The sequence below is a fragment of the Drosophila mojavensis genome, unplaced genomic scaffold (genome assembly GCF_018153725.1).
Source record: "Drosophila mojavensis isolate 15081-1352.22 unplaced genomic scaffold, ASM1815372v1 contig_136, whole genome shotgun sequence".
Lineage (NCBI taxonomy): Eukaryota > Metazoa > Arthropoda > Insecta > Diptera > Drosophilidae > Drosophila > Drosophila mojavensis.
Window position 1 is genome coordinate 11,224,463 of NW_025318667.1, and position 15,095 is coordinate 11,239,557.

At 45.7% G+C, this 15,095-nt stretch overlaps 2 protein-coding genes across 9 annotated transcripts in view; both read left to right on the plus strand.

Annotated features, from left to right (window-relative positions):
* LOC6585217 (diacylglycerol lipase-alpha) overlaps positions 1 to 9,065 on the plus strand; it is a 28,014-nt gene extending 18,949 nt beyond the window's left edge. For 5 of the 8 annotated variants that reach the window (XM_032732702.2, XM_032732699.2, XM_032732700.2 and 2 more), the window contains 6 exons: positions 424 to 1,090; positions 1,150 to 1,254; positions 1,335 to 1,462; positions 2,637 to 2,660; positions 3,416 to 3,548; positions 6,873 to 9,065. In XM_032732702.2, the coding sequence (XP_032588593.1) occupies positions 424 to 1,090; positions 1,150 to 1,254; positions 1,335 to 1,462; positions 2,637 to 2,660; positions 3,416 to 3,548; positions 6,873 to 8,912 (3,097 nt within the window). In that variant the 3' untranslated portion in view covers positions 8,913 to 9,065. Of the gene's footprint in view, positions 1 to 423; positions 1,091 to 1,149; positions 1,255 to 1,334; positions 1,463 to 2,636; positions 2,661 to 3,415; positions 3,549 to 5,847; positions 5,964 to 6,872 lie in introns of all 8 variants that reach the window. The other 3 variants (XM_044010675.1, XM_044010676.1, XM_044010663.1) reach the window with 3 other exon arrangements.
* Positions 9,066 to 9,453: 388 nt separating this feature from the next.
* LOC6585219 lies at positions 9,454 to 12,918 on the plus strand. Its single transcript, XM_002010816.4, has 3 exons — positions 9,454 to 9,686; positions 9,753 to 10,462; positions 10,527 to 12,918. The coding sequence occupies exons 1-3, from the start codon at positions 9,608 to 9,610 to the stop codon at positions 12,828 to 12,830; spliced, it is 3,093 nt and encodes a 1,030-aa protein (XP_002010852.1). The 5' UTR covers positions 9,454 to 9,607; the 3' UTR covers positions 12,831 to 12,918.
* Positions 12,919 to 15,095: the final 2,177 nt, after the last annotated feature.

The window sequence follows — 15,095 nt, forward strand, 5'->3', positions numbered from 1 at the left end:
TCTCTCTATCTATCTCCTTTCTATTTATCTCCCTTCGTATCTATCTACTTCTCTCTCTCCCTGTCTCTCTCTCTCTCTCTATCTCTCTTTCTCTCTGTCACTTCCTCTTTATATTTCTTTTCATAAATTTATATAATTATTTCACTCAATTGCTCGTTCCTCTTTCTCTCTCTCTATCTCTGTAACTTCGCCTTTCTATGTGATCCTCATAACCTTAAGTATGACTCATACATTTCGCAAAATCTCTAGTAATCACAGCAGATGTGTTTTGCTTTTAGTTCCCGCAAAGTAAACACAAAATATGTTGCTGGGACACTTATAGATCTGTAGTTCGAATAGGTCAGGTCTGCGAGGAGATAATACAATAATGCCATAAATCATACTAAATACGTGCGCGTTCTGCTTTTTTTTTTTTTTTTGCAGATGCTTTGGCTGCTGTTGCGGCAGCGGGGACGACAGTCAGGTGATCCAGGACAACTGCTGCTACTGCAACTATGCGGCCCTGAAGAAGACCCTGCAGCTGGGCGACATCGACATCGTCTATGCCACGTACCATGTGGACGTGGGCGAGACGCCGTTCTTCGTGGCCGTCGACTACACGCAGAAGAAGATCGTGATCAGCATCCGTGGCACGCTCAGCATGAAGGACATACTGACCGATCTGAATGCTGAGGGCGAGGTGCTGCCGCTGCAGCCGCCGCGCGACGATTGGCTGGGCCACAAGGGCATGGTGCAGGCGGCGATCTATATACGGAACAAGCTGCAGCAGGAGAATCTCATTGAGCGCGCTCTGCAACGCAATGCGGATCGCTTGACACACACCTTCGATCTGGTGCTGGTGGGGCACTCACTGGGCGCTGGCACTGCGGCCATTTTGGCCATTCTGCTCAAGCCGGACCATCCGACACTGCAATGCTTTAGCTATTCGCCGCCCGGCGGACTGCTCAGCATGCCGGCTGTGGAGTACTCCAAGTCGTTCATAACGTCCGTGGTGCTCGGCAAGGATGTGGTGCCGCGCATCGGTCTCAATCAAATGGAGGCACTGCGCGCCGATCTCATCAATGCCATACAGCGCAGCGTCGATCCCAAGGTATATGAACGTAGCTCTATTCCGATATTGTCATCTATATGTTTATTCTTCTCGCCTAGTGGAAGACCATCTCGTGCTCGGTCATCTGCTGTGGCTGCGGCCCGGAGCCCACCTCTGTGGTCAACATGTCCGGCCAGGACACGCACATCAATCGGTACCAGGAGGTAAGTATCACTCACTCTCATTCTACCTCTCTCTCTCTCTCATTCACTCTCACTCTCTCTCTTTCCCTCTCTCTCTGTAGGAGCGCGACACAGCTCGTTCGACGAGCGCCCATCCGACGGACAGCTCAATAGCTTTAACTCTGCATCAGCCCTTATATCCGCCCGGTCGCATCATTCACATTGTGCGGCATCATCCCAAGCCCGATGAGTGAGTAACATTGCCTATAATGCGTTCCCGAATTCCTAATCTTAATTTTGTTTAAAAGTTTCATTTTCGTTTTTTTTTGTTTTTTTTTTTTTTTGTCTTTGTTTTATGATTTCACAACGTACCCAAAATACGCTTGATTGATTGCAGTGTATATAAATGTATGTGTGTGTGTTTGGGTGTGTGTGTGGGTGTGTATGAGTTATCAGCTAGCTTAAGTCAGTATTCGCGGTGCGCTTGGATTCATGATTCATGCCGCATGACGTCAGATCTCTACGATATCTTGGACTCAAGCAAGTGCACAGTGGAACCGAATCGCAGCTGACTGGATGGAATCAGGTCAAAGTCTTTAAGCAAGTTTATCAATGGCATGGCGTAGCTTAAATATCTTTGTGGACATGTTTGGCCTGAGCGGTAGATCGAACTGGTTCGCTTGTTGGAACTGATTCATTTTGTGGAACCAGTTTGACAAAGTTCAGCGTACGATTCGGATTAGTTTGAAGCTCAGAGAATCAACTATGGAATTAATTGGCCACATCTCGAACTAGTTCATTTAGCTAGTTTGAGCTAGTTTGACACATTACGACTCGGACAAGTGTAGGGCTCAGAGAATCAACTATGGAATTATTAGGCTAAATTTAGAACTAGTTCATTTTGTGGAACTAGTTTGACACATTTTAGCGCACGATTTGAACTAATATGTAACTAGTTGGCCACATTTCGAACTAGTTCATTTTGTGGAACTAGTTTGACGAATTTTAGATTACGAATTTAGATTACGATTAAACACTTGAAGACTTTTCTAGTTCACCAAGATGTATATATGGAACTAGTTCGCTCGTATTTATGCACAGAAGCTCGAGCTCCAATCTTATAGACTTTGTTTATTAGAAGCAGCACACAATCTTGCTTTTTCTTTGAGTATTTAACTGGAAATACGAAGGAATGCTAGGTATTGGGATTTTATCCCATTTGCTTTACAGGGAAAAAGCGCTTCCAAGATTCCCATGTTAGATGTTTGTCTCTGTGTGCTCTGTGCGTCTCTCAAACTGTTATTTGTTTTCGTTTTCGTTTTGTCCACCAGCTCCTCCGACAATAACAACCTACGCAATTATCAATCAATCAATCAAATTTTCATTCCATTGCATTCAATGTAATTATTTATAATTATTTTCAGGCAAAAATACGACAGTGGTTGGAGGTAGGCCCATTGCACAGCCGATCATGAGACGAAAACGATAGAGAAACCAACGAGCTCTCTCTGTCTATCTCTTTCTCGTTGCTCTTTCGCCTGTTCTCTTTCTCTCCGTCTCTCTTTCTCTCTATCTCTCTCATTTGTTTTTTGTTGTTGTTTGTTTTATTCGAACTTAGCTTTAGATAGATTTGTTTTCCGAAGTTCTTATTGTTTTGCCAATTGCATGAGACGACGCATGTTATATACGTTGCGATCCATTCGTAGCTCTTACCCAAAACATTCCCGAACTCGTTCTCGTTCTCGTTCTCGTTGATGAAAGCGACGAGTGAAATTTACTCGTTTGTGTTTCTTGATTCATTCGTTTATCTAAATGATTTATGTTTTCCAGCATGGCATATCAATTAAATCTGAATATCTGACCCCATCCTTCACTCTCTCCATCTCTCTCTCTCTCTCTATTCGTTACTATGCCTGGCTCTCTCTAGTTTGAATTCTATTCATAATTAGCTCTAGTCGATTGTTGAATTGTAGTTAGCATATTATTTCAATTTCTAAAAATTTGTATAAATATATATATACATACATATATATGTAATTTAGGTCTGTCAACTTTTGATTTGTATATCCATACATATATATATATATATATATATGCATATTTTATGTAGTTAACATTTAGAAACACCCAAGTTCGACCTTTTTACTGATCGGCTAAGCGACTTGCTTTGGCCTTACTTGATTTCTTTTTTCTGTTTTTGCAGGAATGTGCTCAAGAGCCGCGAGCCGGTCTATCAGGCGATTTGGGCCGATTCAACCGATTTCGATGAGGTGCTCATATCACCTGTCATGCTGCAGGATCACATGCCCGACAAGGTGCTCGCCGCGCTCAAGAAGGTAATTGCGGAGGTCGATGACGAACGTACCTCGGTGAATAGTTGTTCCACAGCCAGTTGAAGAACATGATGAAGATGATGTTGGCGATGATGATGATGATGATGATGATGTTGGTGATCATGATGATGATGCTCGTGCTCGTCGTTTGCTTTAGCAATCATATACATACATATATATATATATCTATATATATTTAGCTAATAGTCTCTAGCATATTTAGCGCACACTGATTTAGTTTAGCCGAGCATATATATATATACATGCATATACATATATATACATATGTATATATACATATGTGCTTACCTTATCAATTAAGTGTAATGTTAAGGTGTCGAGCGTTAGCTTCAGCTGCAACACAAACACACACACACACACACACCTGTCCGACGTGCGCCGCCCCCAACCACCCAGCCCATCAGTCTGCGTCCCGCCCTGACCACGCCTACGCCTACGCCTTTGCCAGCAAGCAGCGCCCATTGCCACACACGCTTGCAACAACAACAACTACAACAACTACAACTACAACTACAACAAAAGCAAAAACAAACACTTAGTTAAGCGCTAATTTATGTTTCAGTTTCAATTGTTTCTACTTTTATATATATTTGCCTTGAATCTTATGTTTTTAATGACACATATGAATATCTATTTATATACGATTTATATTCTCACTGATCTAGCCATTAGTTCGTTAGTTAGTTACTACTTAGTTAGTTAGTCTCTTGACTCACTGCATAATTTACTTGTTTCAATTTGTAAATTATTTATTGCCTAAGCTCAATTTTTAATTAAGTTAAACTGTGTATTTTGCATTTTATTTTAATTATTTTTTTTCGACGCCTTTATTGTTGTTAAAATTGTTATTATTTTTTAATTCTTATTTTCAATGTATTTATATTTATATATGTTTTACTAAATGTGTGTACACACAATATTTAAAAAACAAATGTTTTTTTTTTTTCTCTCAAATGGGTGAAAGTCGTTAAAAGCGGCTCGAAAAGCTTTCAGTTCGATTGGGATGTTATAATAGATGGAAAACTGGAGACATATTGTATATGAAAATATAGAAATATATGGAGTGATATATATGAAGAGATAGAGAAAATTGGAATAGATTAGAGTTGTATGGAAAATTAGAGAAATATGAAATTATAGACTGTATTGAAAATTTGAAAAAATATGGAACTATTGATAGGAAAGAATATGGACTATTAGAGAATATGAAATACAAAATGAATTTTTTAAATAATAAATTATAAAATTATAGATAAGAAAGAATATAGAATACTAGAGAATATGAAATATCAAATTGTAAAGGAAATGCAAATTTACTGAAAATTAAACAGTTTAAAGTACGTTCGAATTTAAGACCAATCAACTATTCGAAATAGCCTAAACAAGACTGAAAATTCTGAAAATTGATATTATTATATCTGAAGAGGGTTTCATTACATTAGGGTTTTTAAGATATTTGAAAGTGAGCGAAGAACTGTGAACTGTCAAGCAGTTGCTAGAAGAGCCTAGTTAGGGTTATGCCAACTTCAAAGTATCGAAGATAAAAATCGCTCAATCCAATTTTATATATCTATATTTATAGCCTAAGTACAGTCACTTTACCTCTTTCATCTCATACATGAGCTATTGATTATCATTTGTTCTTGATGCGTTTCGCTTTACAATTTTATGTTTTGGTAATTGCTTTTGTTTATTTACCACGACTCGAGACAACACGACGGAATCTGGGGCATCTCAAATTCTAGACATACACGAACGAGCCAATTGATTAGACTAATGGAACACCAAACTGCTGCATGGGAATGTTTGTTTGTTGTGAAGCTTTGTGTGCCAGCAAGTGCGATAGTTAATTAGTTAAATACATTCACAATTTTTAAATACATTTTTACCGCTAGTTAAATGTACGAAAAGTCAAGTCAAGTCAAGTAAAGCCGAGTAACGCCCGTGACTAAGTATGTATGTAGGCAGGCTGTCAGGCGAACCGGAGTGAGGCTAACTGACTGTTGCTCGCTCGCTCGCTGGCTCGCTGGCTCGCTGGCTCGATTTGCTAATGGAGATCTTGACAAATTACAAAAATACCAATAACAAATTGCCAAATCTTTAACAAATGAATTTAATTGTTTATTTTTGTTTGTTTGTTTGTTTGTTGTTAACACGAAATGTTCAACTATGCCACATATGTATGTGTACTAACGGTCAATCTGATAAACGATAATCGATAAACGATAACCGATAACTGATAAACGATTAACGCTAAACGATATGCGATGTGGGCGTTCAGGTCGTGTCTTGTAGAGATCGTAACGTAAAGGCATGTACTGCTCGTAAATGTAAAGAAAACACGACAATAACAACAACAACAACAACAAGTTCGACAACACAAAATACCGATACCAGGTACAGCTGCCAACTACTTAAAAAAGACTTACAAAACTTTCCATTTTGCTCTCGTTAAAATAATACAAAAAAAAAAAAAAAAAAAGAAAATCAATCAAAATACAAGTCTCTATCTCTCTCTCTCTCTCTTTCTCTCTCTCTCTCTCTGTCTCTTTATAAATATATTTACATTACTATACATACATATATACATGTATATACGTATATATATGCATGTATATATTTATATATATATATTATGTCTTGATCCTACCTAACAAAACAAGTTTTATACAATTTTTGTTTCATTGCCTCTCCAATAAAACTATCTAAATGTAATTCTATTCTCAATACTTTGTATGTACTCAACTATCGCCATGGTAACGCGTGACATGTGGCACGTCACGTGTCACGCGCCATATGCACATAGTGCACTGTGTCATTGTCAGCAACAAGAAATGTCCATTCCAATCAGATCACTCGTCCTGGTACTCATCTATCCAATTGGAATCCAATTCAACTCTTACATATGTACATACTAATTTAGATATGTTATCCATTCTATTAAACTATGCCTTCAGCTCTCTCTCGCTCTCACTCTCTGTGTCTGTCTCTCTCTCTCTCTCGCTCAGGCTCCCACTCACGCACGCGCTTCCGCTCACTCACAAAAGCAAAAATATGAACATTTCCTTTATATATTGTACATACATACATACATGTGTAGCTGTTAATAGTCGTCGTGTGTATGTAATTGTGCAATTGTATGTGTAGATCTTTACTATACTGCTATACACACATGCACACACACACAGGCATACACATACTTGCTTACATGCGAGAAGCCGTTACGCCTGCTGTTCTGATCGAGGTGCTAAAATCTTCCTTCTCTCTCTCTCTCTCTCTCTCTGTTTCGTTGCCCAACACTGGCAGGTTGTAACGACTAGCGGCCCACGTAAGCCCCAGCGCCAGACCTCAAATGCATTCTCCACCACCTCGATGGACCAGGACGACGACCAGCAAGCCGATCAGGAGCTCAATCATGATTCGGACCCAAATCCAAATCCGGATACGGCTCGTCACTTGGCCGGCGCCGGCAGCATAGCGCACCAGGAGCTGATCGGTGCGCCGCACTGCAAACGTCCAGCGGACAGTTCCTATTCGAATTTGAGCAACTGCATCATGCTGACGCCCACGGCCCAGCACAAGCTCTGCCTGGAGACGTCGTTCACCAATCTGCAGCACCAGCTGGAGCAGCGGACGGCTCAGCCGCTGGCCGGCAGCAAGGCCTCGTCCATAGCGGGCAGCATCTTTGGGCGCAGCCAGCTCAGCTCCACCACCACTCCATATGACATATCAAGCGTCCTGGACGACAGCATCACCACGGTGACGACGATGCGCAAGAGTCCCTGCTCCATGCTCAGCGAGACGACAACGGTGCTGCTCAATGCCGAGGCTAGCGAGGCGCCACGGCTGCGCGCCGTCGCCTTCGACATGGCGCCAACGCCGCCGCCGTCGCTGGCGGAGCTGCAGCCGCTGGCGCGGCAGCACTCGGAGCGCAAGCCGCGCTCCCTGCCCCTGACGCAGGCGCTGCGGCGCGCCTCGCTGGCCGGCCAGGCCGTGGACTTGCTGCACGACGACTGGTACGGCCTGGCGCCGCTGGCCAGCCCGGAGACCCTGTCCGAGATCTCGAGCGTATCCTCGCGCAGCAGCGTTCCGATCAGCTTGGCCAACAGCGTCGAGCGCTATCTGCAACACATGGGCGTGGGCGTGGGCATGGGTGCGGCCGGGGTGGGCAAGGTGCCGCTGGAGGACATATTCGAGTCGCAGCTGCACACGCCCAAGGTGATGCGGCGCGCGCCCAAGTTCAGCGAGAATCTGTCCGGCTGTGCGGAGGACACACGCAACCTGGACCAGTACAAGCGGCTGGGCCGTGTCTTTGTCACATTTCCGAGAATCTTCCCCGAGCCGGGCGCCCACCACCACCAGCAGCTGCAGTACAAGCACAGCCTGGGCCTGGACTCCAACTCCAGCGACGACAGCTTCGAGTCGGCGCACAGCCTCCATCGGCTGCAGCTGCCGGCGGCGGTGCCATGCGCGGCCAGCTCCAAGTCGGCCGAACAGCTGGACGAGGAGACGCGCTCCTCGCCCGCCAAGAAGCTCACGTTCAGCGACAGCAACATCCTAGCCGACGAGCACTGCCTGCGCCTCTGCCCACACTGTCCCTGTCGGCGCGATGGACGCGATTGCTGCACGCGCTCCGCGCACGATCATCAGCAGTGCGCCAAGGCGGAGGCGACAACAGCGGCGACATCGACGGCCACGTCGATGGCAACGGCAACGGTGGGCTCCACGGACACCAACAGCAGCTTCTACAGCGCCAACTCGCATTCATCGCTGGAACAGTTTGCCACGCCCAGCCGGCAGCAGCTGCAGCAGCAGGAGGCAGCGAAGCTGAACGGCGGACATGCGCTCAATGAGATCCTTATACGTCCAGGTGTGCTGGAATCGCACTTTCCCGTCTACGGCGGCACCGCCGCCGCTCAGCCGGAGACGCCGGCCATTGTGGCGCCGGCATCGCCCTCGCCCCTGAGCAATGGCGCCAGCAAGAAGGCCGATGTGGTTGGTGGACGCGTGCGCAAGCGTCTGTCCTCCGAGGAGTTCGTGTTCGCGCGCAGCGAGGATCTTCCCACTCTAGTACAAATCGGTGATAGGAACAACAGCAGCGGTGGCTCGCCCTCCACCCGGAAGCAGCGGCGCGGCTGCTGCGTTTATCCCGTTGGCAATAGCATTCGCGTTGCCGGCGCCGATGTGGATGCAGCTGCTGCGACCGCCGCCAACGCTGCCGCCTTTCCCACGTCCATTAGCAAATACTCCCGTACTCGCGTCACCGCGGCGGCAGCGGCGGCAGCGGCAGCAGCGGCGGCAGCGACTGCAAAGCAAGGAATAGAAAATAGTGAAAGTAATGTTTAATAAGAATATATATACTAGATAAATAAGTGTAGTTGAATGCAGTACCTAAGCAACCGCAACCGCAACCGCAACCGTAACCATAACCGTAATCGCAACCGTAAGCGCAACTGAAACCAAAAGATTATTCAATTTTATTTGCGATGTGCACCAAATGAATAGAGAGCAAAACTAATTGAAATTACAATTTCGCATACATACCAACAATATATAGCGTGTAAACACAGCGTTTAACATGAATAAATGCAATATACAAATATTTTTTGTGCTAGACGCAAAAATAAAGTTTTAATAAAATGTTTTCAATAAAAAAACGTTGCAAAAATACAGAACAAAAAATTTGAATATTAATCGACATTTTTGGCTGTGTAATCGAAGCTGGCTTCTTAATTTACTCATTAACAGTGGCATACCATTATCGAAAACGTCAATAGTTTCCGATAACTATATCACAGGCCGATAGCGCACAATCGCTTACACGATGATTGCTCGTTTGCTGCAAACTATCGACAGCTTTTCGATATGAGCAAATGACAGCTGTTCACAAACAATACAAGCCTCTCAGCTGTAATGTTTTAAATCAGTTCTCCTTTGTAACTCATTCCAGTCGGTTGTAATTTTTTTTTCGTTGGTTTCAATAATAAAATGAAAATATAAATCATTTTGCTAAGGAATTTCAATATTAATACAACGCAAAAATGTCTCTTTTTCCGGCATATGACGACGGAAAAAATAAAAAGCCTTCAAATTCCAATGCGGAGAACTTGGAAAAATCAGGTATTGGTATACATTATTATTTTACAATTAATGTAAACTATTCAAATTCCTATTTCTTTTAAATAGCCGATGCTAATGTTAAGTGGCAGCACAATCAGAGCTTTGAAGTGCCAGCACAACCCGTGATTAATTGCCTCACAGAAATTCGTCCCTCGGACTCAGGCTCACGTTCGGGCGCCGGCTTAGCAGCACGCCCAGGCGCTGGCTCGGAGTCGAGCCAAGACTCGGACACAGACCTTTCGGATTCGGATTCTGACTCAACTTCAGATTCGGATTCAAGCCGACGCGCACCCAAAAAGAAGGCTCAGCCACCTTCGCTAGAATTCGATGGCGATGTGAAATACTATGTGGACAAATTTGCTAATAAGCAATACCTTCAATGGACGACGTTGCCACCTTTGACACGCCCCAAATACACAATAAAGCTGCGCAGCTTGCTTGATCGCACGCAGCCACAATCCAGGCGCACCCAAAAGTCAAAACGTCCGCGTCTAAGCAAATTGCTCAAAGAGCGAAAGCCTAGCTCCAAAGAGATTGCGAAGAAGACGAAGCGCATCCAAGAGTTGCAGAACTTGTTAGCCAACGAGCCGCAACAACTTGACAAATGGATCGAATTGCATACGCTGCTCGAGAGCACCGCCACCAAGACCAATCGCCAGGCCGTAGTCGAACAGCAGGTTCATAAGCTCGAAACGGCGCTCGCACATCATCCGGGCAACGAGAAGTTGATGAAGCTCTACGCGGTGACGGCCAATGCCGCATATCCGGAAAATCAGGTGGGTGGGGGGCTCCGTTAGATAGTTAGCCAATTGGTCAACTAATGCACACGTCCATTTTCAGGTGGCCAACAAGATCGAGGAGGTTCTACAACTCATGCCCTACGAGTACAGCCTGTGGTCGGCCCTCATCATGTCCACACAAGGCTCAATGGCGCGCTCCAATGTGCCGGATGTGCAGCTACTCTTTCAGCAATGCATGACACGCATGCAACGCAAGCATATGTACAGGCGCCCGCAGCCGCCGCCGCGCCAGGCGGATGAGCTGATACTGAAGCTATTCAACAATTGTCTGATGTACCTGCGCCAATCCGGACATTCTGCCCAGATGTTTGCGATGCTCAAATTGGAGGTGGCCATAAATTTACGGAACGTTGACTTGAAGTGCATAGACGCGTGCACGGCCAACGAGGCGTCACTCGTCGAGTACGAGGAGCTGGTACTACGCTCCGGCATGCCAATGCACGAGATTTGGACACGTATCGAGCGGCTGCGTATGTCCTTTTCTTTTCTACCTTATTCCCAGGTCACTACTAACATATCGAAGGGTCTCGACTGGCAGCGCTTAGTCTACTCGTCGGATGTATCCGACTACGTGTTCCCACTGCAGTGCAGGGAGAGCCTCATGCAGCTGCTGCTCCTGGCCATCCAGCTGACGAAGCTTCCGTTTGTGCGCACCGATTGCCTGGCGGATCGCTTGTATGCACGCATCAATTCGATTGGCGACTCGGAGGCCATCGAGATGCTGCTCGTCGAAATGGGCGATCGCTTCACCTACTCGCTGCCCAAGCACAGCAGTGGCCTAGACTACAACAAGGCCGTGATACAGATGGCCAAGGAGCTGGCCACCAACCCCACCTTTCTCTCACATGCCATCGGCCACGAGATCTACGTGGATTGCATTACCGAGATGCTGCTCAAGTTCAGCGATATCTTGCAGGACAGCTCTCAGCGTATGGTCTTTCTACTGCTTTGGTTCCGCTTCGAGCGACTGCGCCTGACCATGCTGAAGATAGGCGGCCAGCTGACGCCGGAGCACTATGTCAAGGCCAGACAGCGCATGCGCGATCTGCTCAAGCAGCCGGCAAATAAGGATTGCATCTGCCTCTACACCGAGGCGGCCATCACCGAGTATGAGACAGCTCCCAACAATGAGAATGTGGAGCGCAGCACCAAGATCTTAAATAATGTATTGAGCCTTCCGTTGGGCTACCAGAACCCCCAAATGCTGCAGGCGCTTGTGGTGCGTGTTGAGCTGCTGCTGGCCCAGGAGAAGAAGGCAGAGGCTCTCCATGTACTGAAATGCCTGGCCCTGAGCAAGAGCCCGAACAGCAGCCCCGACGAGATAACAGCTACGCCGAATGAGATGATCCAGTGCAGCTCCGTGATGTTGGATGCCGCTTTGGCGGCAATGAAAGAGGAAACTAGAGGGGCTGTGGATACTATGCCTTTAGAGCAATATTTTATACCAAATCGTCTGGTCCTGCTGATGCGCACACATTGCCTGATGCTCTGCCTGCTGAACGAGGTGGACAAAGCCTCCAAGCTGCTTGACCAGCTGTTGGGAGAGCCACTTTTCGCGCTGGAGCCGGATGAGCAGGAGCCGGATGAGCTGGAGTCGGATGAGCTGGAGTCGGATGAGCTGGAGCCAAATGAGCTGGAGTCGAATAAACTGGAGCGCACCCGCTGCCGCTTTCTGCGTGAACAGGTGCGCGAGCTGCAGCTTATGTTGGTGTTCCACAGCCCCAGCCAGAATAAAACGCTGGGTTACCGCCTGAGAACCATGCTGGAGCCGGCGCTGATGGAGTTTCCACGCAATATGGCCTTTCTGCATCACTGGTCCACGCTGTGGACCCTACCATGGTACAAGCTGAGCTCGCGCCTCATCCGCTGCAATGCGGGCATCCTGTCGGTGCTGCACCTTATCATCGGGGCGCATATGCGCTTCAAGCAGTACTACAGCAATGGGGGCGAAGCGGAAGCAGATGTGCAAAACGAACAGCAGCACCAGCGGCAGCTCCAGCACAATCGCTTGATCAACATGTTCGAGACTTTTCTGCCCACCAATCCACATCGCTCCGAGGAGGCCGCCGAACAGTATGCGTTGCTTCGTCGCAACTCCTTGTACTGGCGTCTCTATTTGCGCTCTCTGTCCACGGAGCACACTAGCTTTGAACGCAGCAACCGTTGCCTGCTAATGGCCCTGGACGAGTGTCCATGGGACAAGTCGCTCTACATGGAAGGGATCACGTATGTGCCGCAGAAGACGAGTGACTTACAGGATGTGATGGTTGAGAAGCAGCTGCGCATGTACGCCTTGCCCGATGAGCTCAATGTGTTGCGCAACGGCAATCAAAATAGCAACTAATTTAGTGTAATTTCATAATTTATGTCACACGACTGTTTTAATTCGGTATGACCCAAGCAATGAAAAATAAACGAAATATTTAAATGGATTTTTTTTTAAATGCATTTTTATATTTCTAAAAGACAATTACTTGGCGCCAAGTAGATTCAGCGTGACCATGACAGAGTGGCGTAGAAATACAGAAAAATACTAAATGTATTGCAAAAAAAGCTTTCATGTGTGGATCGAGAAAGCTTTATCGGTGCTGCAATAAAGGTGGCCGAATTAAAGTAAAGAGCTTGAAGCAGATAAAATAAATTAAGCTTTTAAATAGTAAAGTAAAATCATTAAAGCAGTTAATTGCAAAAAGAGAAAAGAATATGCTATGCTGCTGTAGATAAGGAAGAATGAAAGAGTAAATGGTAAAATGATAGTATACTTTTGAGGATTTTGTCTTTTAGTTATTATTATTTAAAAACAATATATTTTTTAAGCAAAATTCCAACCTTTACTAATATATTTGACTAGCAATAAGTTTTTAGATTACAGCTGCTCGAGCTGAGAGATTTTGATAATTTTGGTTGAAATGCCCTTTGAGTATTTTAACGAACATTCCAGCACTAATTTAAAACTTACTTGACAATTAAGTGGCCACGATAAAATCTTAAGCTAAAGTGCATATCATTTTTAAATGTAAGCGCCAACAGCGGCAGCAACATTCAAACGCTTGCCCACCCCTCGGATTTGAGTATAAGAGTGCGCGCGGCGGCGGCGAGAGCAAAATCCAAAAATGTTGCGTATACGACATGCAGGCAAAGCTCTTAAAGCTTGCGCTCAAAACAAATGAAACAAACCATACAAAAACAAAAGTATTGCCGAAAGCTTCGCTCGTGTGTGTGTGTGTGTGAGCTCATAGCCAAATTGTCTCAGCTGTATGTATGATATCCTGGCCCAAAAGTCTGGGCTTGGAGTAATGCGCCGCCAATGCCAATTGGCTCGCTGTTGTCGCCTGTCGAGTCAATCGACAGTCGTCGCTAGTCGCTCGACAGCAGTCCAAGTCCAAAGACGTTGCCGTCGCAGATGCTCGCCGCGCAGTTAGTTCAATTGCTTTTTTTTTTTTTTTTTTTACTGTTTAGCAGCCGCGCGAAGTAACGGCGACACATTAAAATTAAACCGCAGGTAGAGACACATCTCAGGCAGGGCACCTGATGCAGTTAATGCTCTCAATACATGTATGTCTCTAAAAATATTCAGTGCATATACATGCATGTGTGTGTTTGTGTGTGTGCATGCTGGCTGCACGTCCCGCCTAGCCTGTTGTGTAAGTGTGCGGGCAGCGGCTTCGAGCTTCGCCGTCGCTATAGCCGTCGCAAAAGCTTACCTCCGCCGCCGCAGCGCTCTCCTACTTCGTCGCGGCGTAGTTGTTGTTATAAAAAAAATAAAATAAAATAAAATAAAACAGAAACAATAAATGGAAAAGCAAACTAAAAAACCAAATGAACCTGAAATTAGCTTCAAAACGGAAGCCTTGTCGTGTGCGTGTGTTTATGTGCGTGTTATTTGTTGTTGTTGTCGTTGTTATCCTTTAAGGCAAGGCTTAGTAAAATGTTAATTTCTCTCATTCTCGCTCCGTCTCTCTTGCACTCGCGCTATCACTCTCACGTTGTTTGGCGCCCACTTTGCGCTCTCTGCAAAGTGCTTTGCATTGCTTGACGTTCGTTCGGCTCGCTCGCTCGTCCGCTCGCTCTCCCTACACACTGACTCGCTCGGTCGCTCTCCTTCATTCTCTCTCTCCATCTGCTGAAGCTCGCTCGCGGCAGCGGCCTAGCTGCTTGGGCTGCTTTGGCTGATTAGTTTAGTTTGTGATTTCAATATAATTAATTTCTGTTTCTGTAGCGGTTTGTTCGGACGTCGAACGTACGCTCGCTCGCTCGTCGCTCGTCGCTCGTTTACCCGCTAGCTCGCTCGCTCGCTCGCTTGTTCGATAGCTGCTGGCTTCGCTTCAGCTTCAGCTTCAATTGTTGTGTTTCAGTTTTCTGTTTTTTCTGCGTTCCGTTCGTCGTCGTCGCCGTCGTCGTCGTAGCCGTCTTCGTCGCCGCCGTCGTCGTTGTCGTCGTCGTCGTTGTTGTCGCCGTCACTTTATTATTTTTCCTTATTTTTTTGTGTGTTGCTTTGACATCGGAATTGAAATCAAAATCCGAAATCATAATTGGATTCGCAAAACGGTATCAAACTGAATGAAGTGCAACGTATTCTCGAGTAAAGATCAAACATTCATGTTTGTTT

Excerpts from the sequence above, each read along its gene's own strand:
- LOC6585219 (XM_002010816.4), top strand. The coding sequence starts at position 9,608 with ATGTCTCTTTTTCCGGCATATGACGACGGAAAAAATAAAAAGCCTTCA. Across the intron at positions 9,687-9,752 it reads GGAGAACTTGGAAAAATCAG|CCGATGCTAATGTTAAGTGG; the intron begins GTATTGGTATAC and ends TCTTTTAAATAG. Across the intron at positions 10,463-10,526 it reads CCGCATATCCGGAAAATCAG|GTGGCCAACAAGATCGAGGA; the intron begins GTGGGTGGGGGG and ends GTCCATTTTCAG.